The 20,775-nt window shown below is 38.7% G+C and overlaps 1 protein-coding gene and 1 long non-coding RNA gene across 5 annotated transcripts in view; both read right to left on the reverse strand.

The window, feature by feature from the left end:
- Window positions 1-211: 211 nt before the first annotated feature.
- On the reverse strand, window positions 212-2,957 carry LOC122351994. Its single transcript, XR_006251826.1, has 3 exons — window positions 2,451-2,957; window positions 1,843-1,922; window positions 212-705 (listed from the first exon to the last, which is right to left on the reverse strand). It is a non-coding gene; the product is annotated as an uncharacterized LOC122351994 (long non-coding RNA).
- A 1,079-nt stretch (window positions 2,958-4,036) lies between these two features.
- The window catches only part of nck2a (NCK adaptor protein 2a), a 46,966-nt gene continuing 30,227 nt past the window's right edge, over window positions 4,037-20,775 (reverse strand). For all 4 annotated transcript variants that reach the window (XM_043249561.1, XM_043249562.1, XM_043249559.1 and 1 more), the window contains 3 exons: window positions 15,296-15,537; window positions 6,921-7,711; window positions 4,037-5,585 (listed from right to left, as the gene is read on the reverse strand). In XM_043249561.1, the coding sequence (XP_043105496.1) occupies window positions 5,391-5,585; window positions 6,921-7,711; window positions 15,296-15,521 (1,212 nt within the window). In that variant the 5' untranslated portion in view covers window positions 15,522-15,537 and the 3' untranslated portion in view covers window positions 4,037-5,390. The remainder of the gene's footprint in view (window positions 5,586-6,920; window positions 7,712-15,295; window positions 15,538-20,775) is intronic.

Here is a 20,775-nt window from a genome sequence, read left to right on the forward strand (position 1 = left end):
AATTTGTAGGTACTGAAACACCATTATCTTGAAAAAATATATAATGCAGCATCAACCAGGCCTCATTTGCATGAAAAGCCGTTTGAGAGAAGCTTATTGCTACATAATCTTCTATTGTTAAACACACAGTAAATTAATAATGCAATTATGAAACAGCTTGAGCTCTTGAACTCCGGTCAAATAAATCCAAACGTTTTTCTCAAAATGCATTTATTGCTGTAGTTACATTGACAAAATGCGCTTAATGTTGTACTCACAATAAACGTCTATGAATCACATGGGTCATTTGCGAATACAGCTAGTGTGCAAAAATAAAAGAGTGAGCTAGAGAAAAAATCTGTAAAACTGATTCAGAGATTTTAGGGGGTTGCTCCATAAGGAAAAGACATGTACTGGAATAGATACCAAGGCGGCTAATGGAGGGGAAAACAGTATACAGAGGGAGCCCAGTGGGAAAGACATTGCCATGTTATTTTAAGTCTTCAACTTCCAGCTCTGGCTGATAGTCTTTTTGCCCTGGGGTGCTTCCGTACCCTAGAAAACCAGCAATGGGAAAGTGAGCCCAATAGTTTCTCGCCAAGTCCAGCAGCGTGTCATATCCGCTCTGAGATCTCAACTCATCCACCCAGCCGTAGAAATCAGAGGACCACAGGTTCCAGTACGGGAGACTTCTCTTCGCCCTGATCTCCTTGTGAACCGGAACGCCTTACAGACAAAGAAACACTGGAAGCTCATGATTTCGAAAACACTAAAGGCACCAAACACTTGCAGACTTTGTGAATGGTTACAGACATGAACTGGGAACAATAACTGAGGATCAATTAGGATGTTACAAATGCATAGAAATGTGAAAGCATTAAGTATTTTAAAATCTGCTCAAAATATACAGTGTAACATAGTTTGATCAATGATGCAGCTGCCTGAAGCTACAAAATAAAGTTGGTGTCTGTACATTACCTGATTTTCTCAGAATTTTGGCCACTAGAATCAACTCATATGAACTACAAATTAGGGCAAACATCTGGGAAAGGTTATGCAGTGTTTTCACGATTTAAAGTCATGAAACGACTTCAGGGAATAACATTATTTCTTTATCTTGTTTACTTCTCAAAATGTCTCAGTCACAGCTATTTAGTCTAGACTAATAAGGTCCATCTTAAAAAAAAAAAAAAATTTTTAAATCCAAAACAAACAAAAACCATGCTGATTTAAACACAAAGTGAAATAAACCATTTATTTCTTGTATAGAATTATTCATTTATTTAGGCCATAAATGAAGACACTTAAAATAGACCCTTAAATATTTAGCTCAAATATATATATATATATATATATATATATATATATATATATATATATATATATATATATATATATATATATATATATTTCTTTTTACAGTAGATCTCAAAACACAGATCATTTCTTATCAGTGAAAGAATCTCAAATATTTAAGACCCCTGGCATACAGGAATATAATTTATCTGACAGATAAATCTGATATCTTCCTATTTTTCATCTCAGTTACAGTGGGACAGAGAATATTTTTTTAAAGCAGTGAAAAATGTGCTGTTATGACTGATACTGCACTCTTACATAACATTTAATAGTCTCCACAGTTAGTTTCTAAAGTTTTTTATTGGCAAAAACCCTGTGTAATTAGCGACTATAATGTTCCCGAGCCAGACTTGCTGGCCAAATGTTTGGACTGTTTAGTCCGGCGGTGTTAATGGATCTTGCCGGAAGCTGGAACAGACCAACACACAGGCTAAATAAGCAGCAATGAAATAAATACTTAAGAACAGATAATCACATCAACAGATGGGAGAACTGAGATCTTACCCGCTTCACAAAAACAAATCAGCAGGAAGGTGCAGAGAAGTGCTAGCAGACAAATACGAGACATCACTTCCCCCTGTGTGCTGAACAGTTCATGGGACAGAATTATTGCAAAAAATATATTCAGTTCATTTATATTTATAGCATCACAGCAAAACGAATAAGCTCCTATTAGTTAAATAAATGAATCTTTTGCAGTTCTAAAATACAGTTTTTGACTTTTCAGTTACTTTTTCTAAGTTTTAGTCCATTGTTCTTTTGACACGTGAAAGCTATGTTGCTTTTTTGAAAGAAGAAAGCAAAGTGCACCTAATCAAAAAAACCCTGTGGACAAAAACAAAAGGAGACTCACCTTTAGCTTAAGAGACTCTCAAGTGTAGAAAAGGCAAATAAACAAAGACTGAACTGTAAACTATTTGAAAATGATTAAGGGCTGGTTGAATCAGTTTGAGATGTTGAGGGACCTTCAGCGGAAACCACGAAAAAACTCCTGATTTAAAGACTATAGCATTTATTAGAAATAGAAATGCCAATAAACTTATTTACTGTAATTTTAACCAATCTTGCTAAATAAAAATGTAAATTGTGTTGCCAGATGAGAAGAAACTTACCTAGAAGTTGGAAGCAGAGAAAAGCTTGTAAGAGTGAGTCTAAACTCCAAACACTGAGCTTGTGTCCTTTTCAACTAAGTGCTACTGACCAGCAAAATAACATGAAGAGTGCTTTGCTTTTTTGCCAGAAAAGATGCCATCACTCATCATTCTTCTTCTAAACCAGACTCAACATATCCGTGTTACTTCAGCGGTGAGGGACCGTTTGTGATTACGCCGATAGAAGAAACAGCCAGGGACACGCAGAAGTAAAAGAAAAACAGCTCTGTGGTACATTTACCGGTCGCAATGTCATTCATGTTTATACAAGATTTTATTGACATGACAGATTTCAGGAGTTGCAGTGAAAACCATATGCAGCCAGCAGACGGAGAGAAAAAGACTGAACTTTCTTCACATGCTCATTGCATTTATCAGCACAATGATCATCCCTGTCTGAGAAAGCGCTCTGCCAATCGCACATCTATACAAGCAGTGCACGTGAACGAGGATTGCAGATAGTTTTTATACTCTGAAAAAGAATCCAAGGTTGAATACCAACAAATTTAAAAAGAAAAGAAAACAACAAAAGTCTTTTGTGCAAATAATACAATTTTTTTTAGAAAGGTGTGGACAAAGGTTTGTACAGTAGGTCCAACATGAAACCTAGTATAAAATGAAAAGTTTAGACATAAATAATAAATAAATAAAAATGCATAGCTACACTGAAGGATGACATGCCCTTGGGTCTTATCACGTGTAATTAAAAACATGCTTTAAAATGTTTTTGGTTTTTTTTGTATATTTAATGAAATGTATTTTTTTTTCAGAATGTTTTTTCATCCTTGTATTATCATTAAAGTAACACAATCATAATAATATGCGCATTTAAAAGCCAGGGTGTATCTACGTCTCTGAACCCCGGGGCACGTCGAATCTGTTAATATTTGTATTGACGAACTAAAACACGTAGGAGTTGTTTCGTTTTCAAAGAAAATTAAGAAGTAAACCATTTAGGAGCATTCTATTTACAGCATTGACGTTTAAAGCAGTACCTCGTCGTTATTTCCACAGTTGGCGCCAAATGACTTTCGACGCTGAGGAGACGGACACGCTTCAAAAATAAATAAAAGACCGTATACTACGAACAGTTAAAGGTAAAAATGGTCCACTATCATAATCAGCTAGGCCTGCAACAAACATCACTGAACCACACGCTGTTGGTCGCTAGAAACCATCTCTACATTTCTGACATAAAAAGTGAATACATGCTAAAGTCGATGTACTTAGCACAGTGAGGTAATATAATAATACATGTTGCTATGCTTAGATAAAAAGTTGGCGCCTAACATTGTTGTCAAAGATAAAATGGGAACACAACGGGTTTATGATATAAAAAGCCTGGAAAGGTTATTTTCTGTTCTAGAGCTGTCTGAGAGTGACATCCTCTGGTGAACTGCACACATGGCAAGCACTTTTTGTAAAAATAAATAAATAAAAATATGACTAGTTTTATTAAAATGTCACAGATGAACTGATACGTTCTTTATAGTGCAGCAATAGTGCTGACCACTGAAAAAACAAAGCACAGGCAACAACTCCAAAGGTCATTTTAAGTTATTTTGCAAAACTTTTATTGAACAAAAGTATTTCAATTCTCACCACACTGTCCTCAATACAGTACCATAATGCTGGATCTAAACGATTCATATATGCACCATATCTTTTTTTTTTAATATATATTTATATATGTACATACAGTGGAAAGAGGAATTAAATAACATTGCTCAATAACATTCAGACAAATAGATTAAAAAAAAAAATCTGAAAACCCCTTGACCAACACGCTTATTGGTAAACAGACTTTGAGTAATTAACAAAAGTAAAGAAATAAAATCATTGTTTTATTACTCTTGAATTAGTGTTCACAATCAACTATGTGTTACTGAGAGCAGAGAAGACGTGTTGGTGAGGTGCAATAAGACATCAATAGTAGCAGAACTGGAAGTGGGTGGCACATTTGGTTGAAAGGACACACATTCAAACTTTCTCCTTGTCTACAGAAACTACTCTTAATAGCTACAATCTCTTTCTCTTTCTCCCCATCTCATTTAACGCCGGTCATAACTGCGGCATTAATCTCCCTTTATGAAGTACCCTGATTCTGAAGAAACCCTGAAGTGACTCGGATCCAAGAGATATACCTGGAAAGCTGTGTATGTCCACATTTATAGGAGCAGAGAAGTCCAAACACTGTCTTCATGTATGCACGATGGGACTGCAGATGCAAAAACAGTGTTTGTAAAGGCTCAGAGGATGGGACAGCACCGCTTTTTTCAGGGTGAAATCTGACTGTCATCTCAATTATCAGTTTGGATTCAGATTCACACAGTGTAATGCGATAGGCAGCTGCAGCGTGAACATGCGTCGAGAAGTTGCATGGCCTTTGGATGAGCTCGATGAATGGAGAAACCCCAAATCACGCTCTTCATATGCTCACCTGCTTTGAAGGATCAAGGTTAAGGACATGCACATGAGTCTGTTCTCCTCTGCTAATTCAGTACAAATTTACACACTGTAATTCTTTTGAGCAGAGAAATGTAAACCGATGTAATGCGGGTTGAGGTTGTGGATTAACCAGAGACAGGAAGAGCAGAAGAACAGCTGTCCAAAGGCTGGGAGAGAGTTCTGTAGATGTTACTCAGTGAAATGCCATTCTGTTTTTCTTTACCAAAACCGCCAAAGTGACTCTAAATCATAAAAAAAACAGGGCATGTACATCAAGGACGGACATCTTTGTTTAAAAGAATAAGTTGCTACTGCTCCCTACCGGAGTGGAGGCAATGTTGGGCTTTGAAATGTCAAATAGTTCTTGAAGTTGCTTCTGAAAGGAGCAAGAGAAAAAAGAAGAAAAGAAGGGAACAGAGGTGCACAGGGGGAGAGGTAACGTCCGTGACAAATTCAGGCTAGGGGCTTAACCAGATATAGTTTGTCTCCTTGCTCACTGGTGAAGATGGGCGCTTTCTTGTAGTGCTCTACAAGCTCATCCATACTGCTAAAACGCCGCTGACCAATGCAGTATACTCCGTCCTGCAGCTGCACCTTGAAGTGCTTGTTCTTTCCCACAGCCTTCAGAGAAATTGAGAAATCGCTGGGCTGAGAAAAAAAAACAGACACAGATGAATGAATGGGACGTTGTTACTGCTGCTGCTGTTCCATATCTCATACACAAGATGGCAGCGTTGATTCAAAGGAAATGAAGCCTGACACCAAGTCGCCCGTCAACCAAGAGGGGATATAGCTTTTGGGGCAGTAAAACCTTATCCAAGATTTCTGAATTGAACTAAAGTGCGTCGCTATTTCCAGGTGTATTCTTCTAAGATTTACTGTTATGATCCTTCATAGGGTTCTGCAAGCTTTTTCATGTAGCATATTTATCTTATTTTAACTGTAAAGCCATATTGCGTGATGGTAGAAACCGGTAGAGATTCTACTTTACCATGATTGAAAAAAATCTCACCCTATTCAGAAAAATGTGTCAAATATTCCCTGTGTTGCAGAGAAGCAGTTTACTTTATGGAGTAAAAGAGTTTACTGTCTGGTTAATTATAACTGAAATTGAAATTTGTATTTGTTCATTTTAATTAAAATGTTACTGAAATAAAGTACCTTAGAGTATTTCACCACATTAATATAATTATTAATATATTTAATATGTAATATGAACAGCCAGTAATACACAGCAAACATATATTTTTGATCCCATATATATACTATATTGCCAAAATATTAGGACACCCCCTTCTAATGAACAGGTTTGAGTTTTTGGCTCAAGGTCTGCATTTAAAGTCACACCAGAGGAGTTCAGCTGGGATTAGAAGTTGGCTTTCTGCAGACCAGTCAAGTTCTTCCACACTGACTCAACCAATCATTTCTTTGTCACAGAGGCATTGCCATTTTAAAGTAAAAAAGCCACCTGTTCAAACTGTTGCTGTAAAGATAGAAGCAAAAAATTCCCTAGAATATCATTATTTGTTTAAACAGTAAGATTTGCACTCATTGAAATTACTAAAGAAGTCAAACCTGTTCATTAGAAGGCGGTGCACCTTTGGCAATATAGTGTATGTAATACATGATAAAACATTATCTATGTATTTTGGTCATACCAGCCACTTTTAAACAGCACTATAGTAAGTCATATTCTCATTGCAATTCAAATAAGTTTAGCAAGTTTCATGGTTTATTCAACACTGTCCAAATTGGTCTCTGTCACACAGTACACTCAGTGGGTTGTGCATGTAAACTGATCCACCATCCAGTGGGTTGCACAAATAATTGGTTCACACTGTGCAGTTCAGCTGGCTAGTGCAGTTTCTTCCCACTTTGGGTTTCACTACATTATATAACTCAATAAGGCTGCATAACTATGTGGGCAGGTTGCTGCAATAAGTAGTTTGGCATGCAGATGTGAGCAAAGTCAGTCCAACTTACCGATGACTCACTGTCCCGTATGAGAAAGTCCCCTTCCACTCCTCTCTCATTAAGTGCACACTCAGCTTGGTGCCGTGTCACATTACCATAGTACCAATCCTTTCCAGCAAATTTGCCTGTACGTGAAGGAACTGTGTGACTGATGTGAGGGGAGCCGTGACTTGACCCTAAACCCTTCGCTGCTGGCCCATCACTGAGTACTACCACATAGTTCTTGGGCACAAGACCGACCATGCCACGACTGTTTTTACACCTCCACCACTCTGGGTCATTTTCTGGCTTTTCCAAAACTTCCATCGTCTCCCCCTTCTCAAAGTTCAGTTCCTCCTCTGTGACAGAGCTGAAGGGGTACAGAGTCTGGACCACATGCAGAATGGAGGTCCCAGAGCCTCCAGGGCGACCGTTGGCCATCGCTGCGCCTTGCCCCACTTTCAAGGACCGGAAGCCCCCCAACGAGTCCCCAAAAACGCTATCGTGGTCTGCATATCCCATCTCCTCTTGGACATAGTTGGATGGGAACCATCCTACACGGCCGTCATGGCTACCCCTCCACCAGCCGTCACTGCACTTTTCCATCACGACCACCCTCTCCCCTTTTATGAGGTTGAGTTCATCGTCACGCTCAGCTCCGTAAGAAAACTTCACCAGAGCGAGAATGTTCAGGTCATAGATCCGCTCGGCCCCGCCCACTCCACCTCCTCCTGCGCTGCCATTGGATGGGTACTCTGCCTCTGTGCTGGGTGTGGGAGATGGATCACGAGCACTAGTCTTCCTTTTCGTTTTTCCAAGGCCTAAGTGGAATAGAGAGACGCAAAACAGTAAGGAAGTAGAAATCTAGAAGAAAGCCGTCTTGACAAACCATTAAACTAATGGATCATTAAATCAATTAGTCTAATGTTTCAGAGGAAGAGCCTTTACGGTGCTTAGAGTTGCATGAATTAAAGTTACACCAGGTTTCATGGATTTCTGGGAGTTGGTAACCGTGAGAATAATTTTTCTAGTACACTTAATTTGTTCATTTGTTCTTGAACATCTGCGTTCTTCTGCCAAATGCATAGGCATAACAATGGCACTATACTTACACAAAATCTAAAATCATAAGCTATTTGGTAATATTTTTAATACTTTATCTAAAGAAATAGATAACATACCTTTCCAATATACTCACTGATTGCACATGCAACAACATTTATTTACATTTAAACATTTAAAATAATTAACGAATCGGTCAAAACATTTTTTGCTTTAATGCCAAAGAGAACAGATTTGGTGATGTAAGTAGCACAAAAATGGCATGCTTCTGCTTTAAATTCCCAATGATTCCCATTCCTACTCTTTAAATGAAAACTGACTGCAAAGTACCCTTAAGTTCACTGATGTCTTATAGCATTACATTTTCTCCTACTATAGAAAATTGCTGTCACTTATTTACATTTACATTTAGTCATTTTGCAGAGGGCAAATAGAAGCTGATCTTCTCAAGACTAGTGATGTGACAGAGCAGACTGTGTTAGAGAGCAAAAAAGTAAACACTTGAGTCCTACGGGTGCACTGGGAACCATGGAAGAATAGAGAGATTAAGGATTGAAGACTTTCAAATTCAGCTTTAAAGAGAGGTGGGATTACTCTGATCCGGTTATCTAACAAAGGAACAAGTAACCTAAAAAACAGACAATAGTTTAAGTGCATTAATTTCCATTTCAATAAAACACATACATACCCCGCTAGTAAGAAAATTATTTTTGACTGTCAAAACCTGGTTTTCCGACTCTCTTCTGACCCTGTATAAATTAAGCTCATGTTCATATAATTGACCTATCGGTAAGCTCCTCCCCTCGAACGCAGATGAGCTCTGACATCTGTAGGTTTCAGTGCCAAGAAAACGGAGCATTCAGTGTCCCTAAGCATTCAATCGCAATCTAAATTAAGACAAAAATGTATATTTTCTGGTTGTCATACACATTATGTCAAATTTTCAATAAGGGCACTTCTGTGTCCAAAAATATACATAAACATCTTTGGACAAGGTTTTCACAATGCAGCTGTTTTACATTGACAATACAGGGGGGTGGGCAGTGCTTACCGATAGGTCAATTAGAGCTTTACTAAAACATGATAATGATAACATAAGTTTTTGCCACAAAATTTGCTATATTGGAAAATAATCATTCTAGTCTGGACACAAGCAGCACCACGCAACAAAAGACAGCAGAATCCAATATAACAACCATTTAAACATTTTGACTCTAAGGGTGAAAATGATAGCCTATGTTTACAGAAGTAAATGTACAAATTTTTGTGCTTTTTTGGTCCAGGGTCAAATTACATTTAACACTAAATGCATTGAGGTATATGACAAGATTTTATCGCCTTTCATCGCTCACATCCAGTTTACACACAACGTTACAGTAGTTAGTTTAACATAGAAATTTGATAGTGTGATTCGTATCATCACGGCATAACACACATTCGCAGTGTGTGTTTGAAATGAGGACGTAATAATCCTCTGATTCTTCTCTGGGGTGCATTTTACCCCAGACCTCCACAGAGCAAAGAAGTGAATAATGGAAAAGAAATTGCTACAATAGCAACCGGAGATTTAAAGCTTGACCACATATGCCACTGTCCATAACTCCAATTTTGCTCTACATGTAAACACCTCTGTCACCATTCTGGGGGTTTATTCAAATGCGTGCACATTTTCTGCATGTTTTAATGACAATACCAGAAAAAAAACCAAAAAACATTTCAATATCTTGTTTTTACAATGAGCTGATTTTTTGGCAGTTACCAGTATTTCGTTGTACATGTAAACACATTCATTGTCTATATGACAGTGAAATAGACAGGTTACCCGTCGTATCCTGAGTAGGACCCCAGTTTGCATTTCAGTGCCTTGACAGGCAGCCAAAAATAAGCCCTCTCACTTGTTCTCAGGTAACAGAGGAGATCTGCCACTGCCAATGTTCCTGCCTGCTCTACTGATCCCATGTGGCCACATACAGCACACAATCAGACACTTTATGTGTGCATATGCACGCTCGGTATGCTGTCACTGCAAACAGAGTACACAGAAAGCGTAGTGAGCTGTGGAAATTGAGCTGAGGCCTGGTAACTCCTTGCAGACTCCAAACCCCAGCTCTCTGTGAGCAATTCAAAGCAATGGGCCTCCCAGGCAACAGGGGCAGTATGCAGGAGCTGCTTCATATCGATATAATAATAATAATTCTTTACATTTATATAGCTCTTTTCAAGGCACTCAAAGCGCTTAACATTGTGTCTCCTCAACCACCACCAGTGTACAGCATCCACCTGGATGATGAAACAGCAGCCATAGTGAGCCAGAACACACCAGCTACAGGTGGAGAAGAGACAGGGTGATGAAGCCAATCAGCAGATATGGGGATTGTTAGGAAGCCATGATGGTCAGAGGCCGACAAGCAAATTTGGCCAGGATGCTGAGGTCACACCTCTACTCTTCTCAAAAGACATTCTAGGATTTTTAATGACCACAGAGAGTCAGGGCCTCAGTTTAACATCTCATCTGAAGGCCGGAGCTTTTTTATTTTTTTTTTTACAGTATAGGGTCCCCATCACTATACTGGAACGTTAGGACCCACACAGAGCACAGGGTGAGCACCCCCTGCTAGCCTCTCTAACACCTCTTCCAGCAGTAACCTACTTTTCCAAGGAGGTCTCCCATCCAGGTACTGACCTGGCTTTAACCTGCTTAACTTCAGTGGGTAACCAGTCTTGGCCTGCAGGGTGACATGGCTGCCAGTGATATGACTGAGAAAAAGGTGCAAGGAAAAGGTTTCAAAAGAAACTCAATCTGACGTGAGCTGACAGGAGAAAGAGAAGTCCATTTCAAAAGTAATGATGCACAGAATAACAGAGCTGTGGAAATTTGATGACTGTTACATTTCTCTAGGGGTCTACCAAATGATCTGCAAAGCGTACTCACATGCATCCATGCGTGCTTACACACACAAGCATCTCGTGCACGCAAGCAGCATTCTTAGGCTCTAATAGATAGGTGTGAACACAAAAAAGAAAGCCAATTTCCATCGGTCTTCAACCCCCTGTGTGCTTGACCACTGAAGTACACTTAACAGGTACTTCCCCTAGGGACCGTCAGTCTCACACCACAGTGCACATTAAGCTGGAAAAACCTCTACCAAAGACTTTCTGAGGTGCAAATTTATCTGCAACATTCCTGACTTCAGACTAAGATATCAACCCTTTGCAGTCGGGAATGGCTTGTGTACCTGAAGTAGTACTCACGAGTGACTCCAATGATCAATTGTGATATTAAGGAAACAAAGGTGATTATATATAATGTTAGCATTAGTGCTCTACACATTGATTGCCATCTGGAGTCGTATCAACACTCAAAACTCATGTGGGAGTGACCTGGACTGCAAACAAGAACAGTTAAGAGTCAATTTTCTAGTTCAAAGGGATCAGAAACTTTTCCCTATGCTGGAACTTTAAGACTGTGTTGGCTGAGAGTGGTGTGTACTTCTGAGACTCGGGCTGACAGGGAATGAACACTGCAACACAAACAGAACAAAGACCTTCTGGGAAATCTAGAAATAGAAGCACGTCCCACCATCAGTGACAAATACGTGAGAGGAACGCCTGAGAAGGCTTAAAAAAGGAGAATGAAGATAGAAAAATCTATGAAAACCACGTACAAGAAGTCTTTGAGATGACACAATGCAAAGCCTCTTTTCAGAGGTCCCAGAGAGGGATGAAGCTGTAGACTTGAGCAGAGGAGATTTGAAGAGCTGCCCTGGACCATCTCAAGTGACCAAACATTGGCACACCAAACTACTACAAGCAATACAATAACGGAAACTCCCTCATGGCCGTTCCGACACATTAATTTTAATGCCGCCAGACACTCATTCATATACAATTTAACAAAGGCACTCACATAACTGCTAACCCATAAGTTTTCTTTCCCCCCCCAAACCTTCATTTACAAGCTGGCAATATTACCGTTCATTAAGTCGCATTTCCAGAAAGCAATTACTTCTTTGTCCTTAACCTTTACACTTATAGATTACCTACGTCTTCTTATGTCAGATATAAAACTGACTTGTTAACAGGCAAAATCATCCAACTATCAAAGCTGCAATAATGGCGCTCTCCAACCATTATGCTGTCCATTAAGCTCTATACCACTATAATACCCAAATATTCCTTCATTCAATTAACTCCCCATCTATATGATTAGCTTGGAACTTAAACCACAGCAAAGCTGCAGGCTCCATTTGTCTTTCACTGAGCCCTGCCTCTATTAGAGAAATACATTCAGAAAGTTTTCAGACATAAACACTGTTTCTATCCTACACCTCATGGTCCACATTTTGAGGTTCTTATATTTTAGAAGGTAACAGAACCCCCACCAGTATCAATCAAAGGAACAAGCTGAAATAAAAAAAAAAAGTAAAAAGTAGTACAGAAGAAAATCAATCAGGATCAGGATTTTTTTTTTTTTTACTTTTGAACAAATCACAAACTGCAAACTGTGAAAAGCGACCAAACTGTCATAAAGCGTGTGCAAACGATCAAATGTATTTCTGGTCAAAATGGCCTTTTTAATGTGGTTTTAATGTAAACACAGTTGGTTGCTCAAATGCTGAACTTTAACATTTGAAATGCACAAAACCACAGGGTGTCCCATTTGTCATAAAGCTATTTATTTTTGAAGCCACTTTGCACCCTTTGTGGACTCCACAGAAGATAAAGCAAAAGACAATAATGAGAGACATTTTAACTAACTAAAATTATGTTTTAAAATATCTTCCACTTGGAAAAACAGTAGACCTACAAGAAATGCATGCTATTCTACCTACACCATAGGTACCTCATTCAAAGGCATCCATCTTTATTGACAGCCATTTGTAAGCATAGTAACTGCTTTTAAAGGATAGACCTTCTCAGCGAGGGTTACCCAAATAAGCAGCTACTAGCACCACAGAACCACATTCTTTGCACTTTTTTTGTTTTCTCGATGGAATGGCTTATAAGGAAATGCCAATTCACAGAACAACTTGTGTGAAATGCAAGTGAAAAAAAAAGTAATTGTGTGTAAGTACTGGAGCTCAGAGGTGCCAAGAAGAAGTGTGTAAGTGTGTGTGTGTATGCTCACAGTTCTTTAGCGAGATCCTCTGATCTTCAAAGAGTGACAGGTTTTGAGTTCAGCAGGATGGAGGGAGGGTTTGAGTGCAGGTATCCGTGACAACCACCAATCAGAGGTCCCCTGTGGCCTCTCAGTGGGAATTAATTCCCAATACAGAATTAGCTTAGAAGGTCACTGACGCATATTCATGACCTTCCTCTTGGTATACAAGTAAAGGGCCTCTTATCTTTGTTCCACAGATTATTAGGGAAAAACTAGAACTCCAAGTGATTTCACAAATTAAAAATCAACGCACACACAACGCTGATTCATTCCTACTGTTTATTATCCCAAAATCTGAAGGCTTTCATGTAGATGGACAGATAAAATTTAAATAAGGAGTCTCATTTCAACACTTGTCTAACCTGCTCTAACAATGCTCCACTTAAACTGCTTGGAATTCACACACATTCACTTATACACAATGGAACACAATGGAAAGGAAGCGGGTAAAAATGTAACACCATTTTCATGAAAGCTGAATGAACATCTACTCTAATTTCATTGGCTGTCTCAGGGACCTGCATGTAGAAAATGCTCTGCATTTAGCAACTTCAGTAGCTATTAAACCTCTCCACATCTCTACCCCCCGCAGCCGAGAAGGCATTATCGATTCACTGCTTCCTGTTGTTCAGAGCTCATTAACAAAATAACAAAATGTTATTTAGAGCTCATTAACTCATGGTAATCACATATGGGACAAACAAACAAATAGACAGGGATAAGCATGCTCTCATCTAGGGATGCTAATGATTTGAACAGATTTAAAAATACATAAATACATTGGTCAGTGTGATGTGGTTAGCATCTTAGATAAACTATAATATTATTCTGGTCTGACAATGCAAGAGCATTTTAAATTTTCCATATTCTCTTTCCAAACTTTTCAGGTTACATTCTCAGCCAGTACCCATGGATTATTTTACTCTGTCTGCAGCACATGGAAATGGAAACGCTCTGGCCTAGAACTCACACATTTCATGAGAAGGGCAGAAATTGGGATGCACTGGAGCTAGAAATCCATTAATCCTCACACCTGTAGTGTCTTACCCATATGTAGGTCCCGAGACGGCCCATGGGAGAACTTGACTGATACCTTGCACTTGTGGAAATTTTTTGCCAGCTACGGCAAATGTGATTCTGCACTCTTTTAAGGACACATAACTGTTTAGCAAGAGGTCACTGTAAATATAAAAAAAACATCTTTCCAAAAAAAACGTACAACATATCAATGTTTATTTTTAGGGCTAAACAGTTTAGAAAAGATTACTGGTAGATTTTCTAATGCACAGCAGGGGGCGCCTGACTTCCAGTATCAGCCCCTAGAGCTACACTAATCTTGAACACAAGATAAAATTTTAAACAGTGTCCAAATCCTGTCCGAACAAAAAAATGCCCTCAAAAACTTAAGTGTTCAGATGCTTTGCCTGCTTCGCCTGCTTTTGTTGTTGTTTTTAGATACTGTAACATCGAGATGTTTTATTGGAATGAATGAAGGAGGGTCCCTCAAGGTGAGATCCAAGTCCTCAACGATAAATTCAATCATTTTCTATGAAGCATAACACATGCAATCAAAGGATCCCAGTGTTTGTTTTGTGCTATTGGCTTGTACACAACTCGTAAAAAAAAAACAAAAACAAAAAACAACGATAATCCCAAGAGTCTTCCTTAGTGCCTTGAGATGACAGATTGAGTGTTAAAGGCATGAAGCTCCGGAGGCGTATGGGGGAAGTAGGGCATGGCAACTGCGAGGGCATTTCATACACGTCATCTCCTACTGAAGGACTACGAGGTCTAGACCTGCACAGACTCTTCAGCATGACATTTAGATCAAAACAGCACAATTTATCGAATGACCCAAATATTCTTAACCTTAAACCTGACTGGTCTACTTTCCAAAGGCTTAGATCATAAAAAGGCCTGTTGTCAAACTCAAAACTGAACAAAAAGGGGAGCAAGCATTCCAATCATTGCTGGTTTTTGATGATTTGGCATGTTATGGGCACTTAGCAGATTTAGTTTTTCTCCCCAGTAGATATATTTCATTTGCCTACATATAAAGCTAGCTTCTTGATGATGCTGCCAAGAAGCCTGCTAAATAAACTGACTTGCCTTAAAAGGACTTTTCTAGTTTGGTAGGACTGTGAATTGGTGGAATGCTTCACTGAGCTGTGAGACTTCTTACCGAGAGTGTCTTTCAGGTTCTTCACTAGTGAGGTTTTCTTCAGACTGTTTTTGCGCTCAACATAATTAGAGGGAACGTAGCCGGTGCGGTTGGATGCGTTGCGGACTCTCCACCAGGTCTTGGAATCATCCAGCAACCACAGGCGCTCGTTCTTCCGGATGTCCAGTTCCTGGTCTTGCTGAGCTGTGTAGTCCCACTTAGCTATAACAATCACCTCCTCTGTCATCTTTCATCGAGTCCCACTGCCAAAACAGAGAAAGAACAAATTACATAAATATTGCATAAGGAAAAATCGGAATCTTCATTTTAAAACTGTCGAGAACCCTTAAAAGTTTAATAAATGACAAACCAACTTTAACATTTGTTAAGCGCCAAGGAAAGTGTAGACATCATATTGAAAAATGAGAAATCTGTCCATAAAAAAGGTCTGGACCTACTATAATAAGACCTTAAGTCAATCCTCTATGACAAATGCATGACTCAGTTGAGAGACAGACATGATTACATATGCTCTATTTAACACATCTTGATCGGCAGGTGAGCTCACACTCCCTCCACCCATCCCATTTACCAGAGGGAGGAAGAGAATGTGCGAGACTGGAGGAGTCAAGAAAAAACAATAACTGTGGAGGATACAGTAATATTTTACTGTTTTGTAACTAAAATGATTACACAAATTAAAATTATAACTTAAAATGAATAAAGTTAGAGACCCTCTTAATAACACCCCTATTAAAAGGTGATAAATAGTGAGCCATTCACAGGTTAATTTCCCTGAAAAATGTAAACACTCGGCTCTGTATTTCTGTTTGTTTAAAGAGGTGTGTAAATTAAATGATGTATGAAAGCATCATTGGTGAAATCAACTAGCTAGCCACAACCGTTTTCTAAAAAAACACTTGAACCAGCCATTTAAACCAGGTTCTCTTCTCGAATGTAAAATTACCTTTGTATAGCAATAATAAATGAAAGATGTTGCATTCCGAATAATGCAATATAAACTTAAACTGTGCATGTCAGGGGTTCTCAACCCTGGTCCTTGAGGTTCACTCTCCTAGAGAGTTTTTCTACAACCCTAATCAAATACACCTGAACAAGCAACCAAAATCAAAATCTCCAAAATCACCTGCCTATTTTACATGTCAAGACACTAACCACAGGTTAAACAAAGGTTAAGAGCCATATTTCCGACCACACAACACTAAGTTTGCTTATGTTCCTTGGAGCTACGATTTCATGAAATGACAAACAGTTGAACTGTGCTGCTACCAATGGAGCCTACAACCATAGCTGACTAACAATGAAGATAAACTGTTGCTTAGGATGACATCTGACAATATTAAGATCAGTGAACAATAATCTGCTTGCATACTTGGCTCCCCTGACTAATTTTTAGAGTAGTTTTTGAGTAAACTTTGATTTGGTTTCAACAATTTAATATATGCATTATATCACATTAGGACCTTATATCGACCTGTGCTGTAGATATCAGTCCTGGCCTTTAAAACCCATATTGGTCGACCACTAAAACTGATATAAACATCCTCATTCCATTAAACAAGTGAGACCGGATGCATCTAAATATAGCTGACAACAGCACTAACAAGCCTAAGAAATAAAGCAAACAGTGAATCTGACGATTTAGTAAGAGAGTATGAGCAATAAAAAGCAAGTGAGGCAGAAAAGCATTTTCGCAACGGATAAGCCACTTAATCCATGCCATTGGTCTCATTAAATAAACAGCCAAATCTTCGGACAGAGCCATTAAAAATGACTGAGACTGTCAAAGGCTGAGCAGAAGTTTTCAAAATACACGGAATGCTCTTGTTCCTCCGAGCAAAATGACAGAAATGATAGTAGGCAATTGCTAAACCCATAAATGAGTAAGTAGGCGGGTTTATTGGCATGGCCGATTTTAAACGCCTAGCCTGAGATGTGAGAGCGAGCTGCTGAAGGATTAAATATGCACTGAATAGTAATGGACTGATTAAGTATTGATGGTGTTTCAGGCAAAGCGCACTTAAAGCTCTGTGCTCCTGCTGAGAGAGGTTTTAGGCACGGCTACTAAGTCAAATGCACGGCCATTAGAAGAGAAGGGCAGACCTAGCGATTCTGAGAGGGTACGCGCATGTGGGTGTGTATGCGCGAGCAACAGCTTTCATTTCACGCTTTGCCTGCAACGCACATGTGGTGCAGATCCCATATGCATAGCTTTCTGGTTTATAGATATTGTAACGAGTCTATTCTTTACCGCTCCTTATGTTTAAGTGTCTGTAGTTATGTTTCCATCACTCGGTTTTAATGCACATTTTGAATTATCGTTTGAGAAACGAGTGGTGAAAATGTCAAACTTTGAAAAAAGCATCCCTCAATTTGCGAAAACGTTTTATGTGTTTTGTCTTGTGTGAAAAAGGGTTAATGAGAATAACTGAAGATGGAAACGAATTTGCTGGATATGCACATCAAAGTCTATGTGCACCTCAGAGCGAAGAGACAAAGCTGGTCACTGCTATCGGAGATGGATGGCTGGCGTTTGGGAAGAATTTAAGAATTTAATTATTGTGACATTTATGAATGACCATAACGTTTCTGATGTTGTGCGATAAGATAGGTCTGCTGGTTAGTCAAGCAATGCCGTCCCATCGCGCAAATCACTTGACGTCTTTTATACGCATGGAGGAATTTATTCGACAAATGCATTTCCATCTCCCATTATTCGCATTAACCTTTATTGACACACAACCACGAAGAAATTGTTTTGTTTTTTTGGGATTCCTGGAATTCTGTCTGCTTACTCTGAGAAGCAAGTATTTTATTAAGTATGAAAATATATTATATTTAGTGGCTTCTCACACTTTTCTTAGTATTATTTAGTGGCAGTCCATGAAGAAGTGACCATTTTATTCTCTTTGACTCGTTGGATGGAAATGGTGCTATTTGTAAATATTTTATTCGACATTCCAATCTTACAAGTTAAATTCTCAACTTTGGATGAAAACCCAGCTAATGTTATTCTCTCGGGAAACTTTCTGGGTCTTTGTGGAAGCAGTATTACCCTAAACTCGTAGGTGCCTTGCACGTCCACCGATTGTCTGACGCACTTTGCACATAAAACCAGCAAAATCACTAGCAAGCACTATCAAAAACTGTGGTTCATATGGTCACTTTCTATCCAAATAAGATCCTCTTGGCCAGAATGAGCTGCAGTGTAGACCAAACCTTATGTCTAAATCAAACGCCTGGCTACACAAAGCTAATCTGAACCTTAAATTACGGGCTCTAAATTCAAATGCGGATAAACACACCATAAATTGATCTTCAGAGGACAGAGCAGCTACGATTTAGCTTCTTTTTAGCCTGTTTTCTGTCTTTAATGAGGCGACAATTCTAATATTAACATCCATCACACCGGAGCACACAACTCAAGAGATGCCTCCCACACACAATTACACCACATAAAGGATTTCATTACCTCTGGCGAGATGAGTATCCACGCTGGGCTGTATTTCATAAATGCAAATACGGCAGCTCAAAAGGCAGAGCTCGTTTTCTTTAAAAGCGGTCGTTAAATGACAGTTCAATTAGGAAAGAAGCTGGCCAAGACAGCGCAGCAGCTGGATAGAAATGTCCCGGTGCTTTAAATCAGTCATTCCACTCTGCTGGCTGTGAGCTTCGGGTTCATTCATTACCTGAAGCGTGTGACCCTACTCGCTGTGTTTCGGTACGGGGCGGGAAAGAGAGCCATAGAGAACAAGGAGCTGATAAATGAGATTCTCTAAGGGAGGAAAAAGTGGGGAGAGCAGGCCAAAGCTGGTCAATGAACACTTTGTCGAAGAATGCAGATAGGTAAGAAAGGGAAAGACAGAAGACATAACGATAGGGATTTATCGATACTCTAGTACGTTATTTGGCATAGACGCTAAATCGACACCACAGGCTACAAATAATTAGTCTCGGATAGTTAATAAAAATTGCTTGTCAATGAATTCATTAATTAGCCATTCATTTGGTTAAAATAAAACTTGGAACATGAGCCATTTTTTTTTTTTAAATGGACTATAAATATATACGAAAAAATCAATAAACTTACAAGACAACAGCAATTGTGAGCAATGTTACAAATTGGAATTTGAAGGGATTTATTTCATAATTGACCCATTCCTGTAAGCGTCAAAAAAAATACAAATTACACTGTACACTGCATATTTAATTTTGTCCCCCGACTCCCCTCACGAAGTACTTTTATTGAAAAACAAAGAATCTTTAATCCAACCTAACTGTATAAATTAATTGTTTAATTAATTTACCAACACTTCCAGCTAGGGTTGTGCAAATAATCAAATCTGTTTACATGCGCATATCGTCAGTAATGCCGGTACTGTCAAAGTAAATCACTGTGATTGTAGTGTGTAGTAAATCTCTGTCACCTGCTTTCAAATGGAGCGGCATTTACTAGCCTACACAGAGTCTGAGTTCACTAACAAGCTACACAATATCGCATTCATAATTAAATGTGATTCTTCTGTAATTACGAACGCAATATTGCATAGCTTGTCAGTAAACTACGACTCTGTAGTAAATGTGCATGATGGTTGAATCTGATTATATGTGCAGCCCTACTTCCAGTTTTTTTAAATAAAACAAGCTCCCTAAGTGGAGCAGAAAAATAAAATACTACCTTTAAATATTGTCTTGGATAACGTGGGATTTTGAGAACCACTAATTAAAGGGAGATACATGTGTGAAATTATTGAGAAATGTAATTTATCATAGTGTGTACTGTTATTGCCCAGTGTTATGAAATAATTTCATTTAATTTTCACAGTTGCTAAAGTCATAAATACACTGTGTATAAATTCATCCCAGACCCTAATGAAATGTTTCCGATGGTGTCTAATGAACAGCCTACTGGCACAGGTCTGGACTAGTCCACTGATCTGATGTTAAACACCCCATATTGATTTGACTAATAGATAAACTATAACAAATATAATATCTTTATAGATAGTTATTTACAAAATTATCCAATATACAAAAAGGCTCTCAAACCCCAACACCAAAAACTGTATGCCTGAAAAAAAATCGAAAAACTAAGGCAAAATGAAACTGCATGCAATGTTCGACAGCAGTAAGAACAGATATTAGAACAACTGTCACATTCATCTTCAAGACGGCATTCAAATGGAAAAATTAAGCACAGTGAAAGTTAACTCGAGATGATGTTTGCAATACCATCTGCTGAGATAACAAGAGCAGCAACTTTAAAGGATGCGTGCTTTTAGAAAAAAAAAAAAAAAATGGGTGACAGATTTATGCATATCAGCTTCTGATATAATAGCACATCTACTAATTAAGCCCCAAACTGCTTTCATCACTCAATTTGTTCAGCAGATCCGGACAGAATCGTGGTCATTGTGTCAGAGGATGCTGTTAAAGGTCGCAGTCCATCTTCTTCCTCTCAGTCCTCTTCAGAGAAGCGA

This window comes from Puntigrus tetrazona, chromosome 9, assembly GCF_018831695.1.
Source record: "Puntigrus tetrazona isolate hp1 chromosome 9, ASM1883169v1, whole genome shotgun sequence".
In the NCBI taxonomy this organism is placed as follows: Eukaryota; Metazoa; Chordata; class Actinopteri; order Cypriniformes; family Cyprinidae; genus Puntigrus; species Puntigrus tetrazona.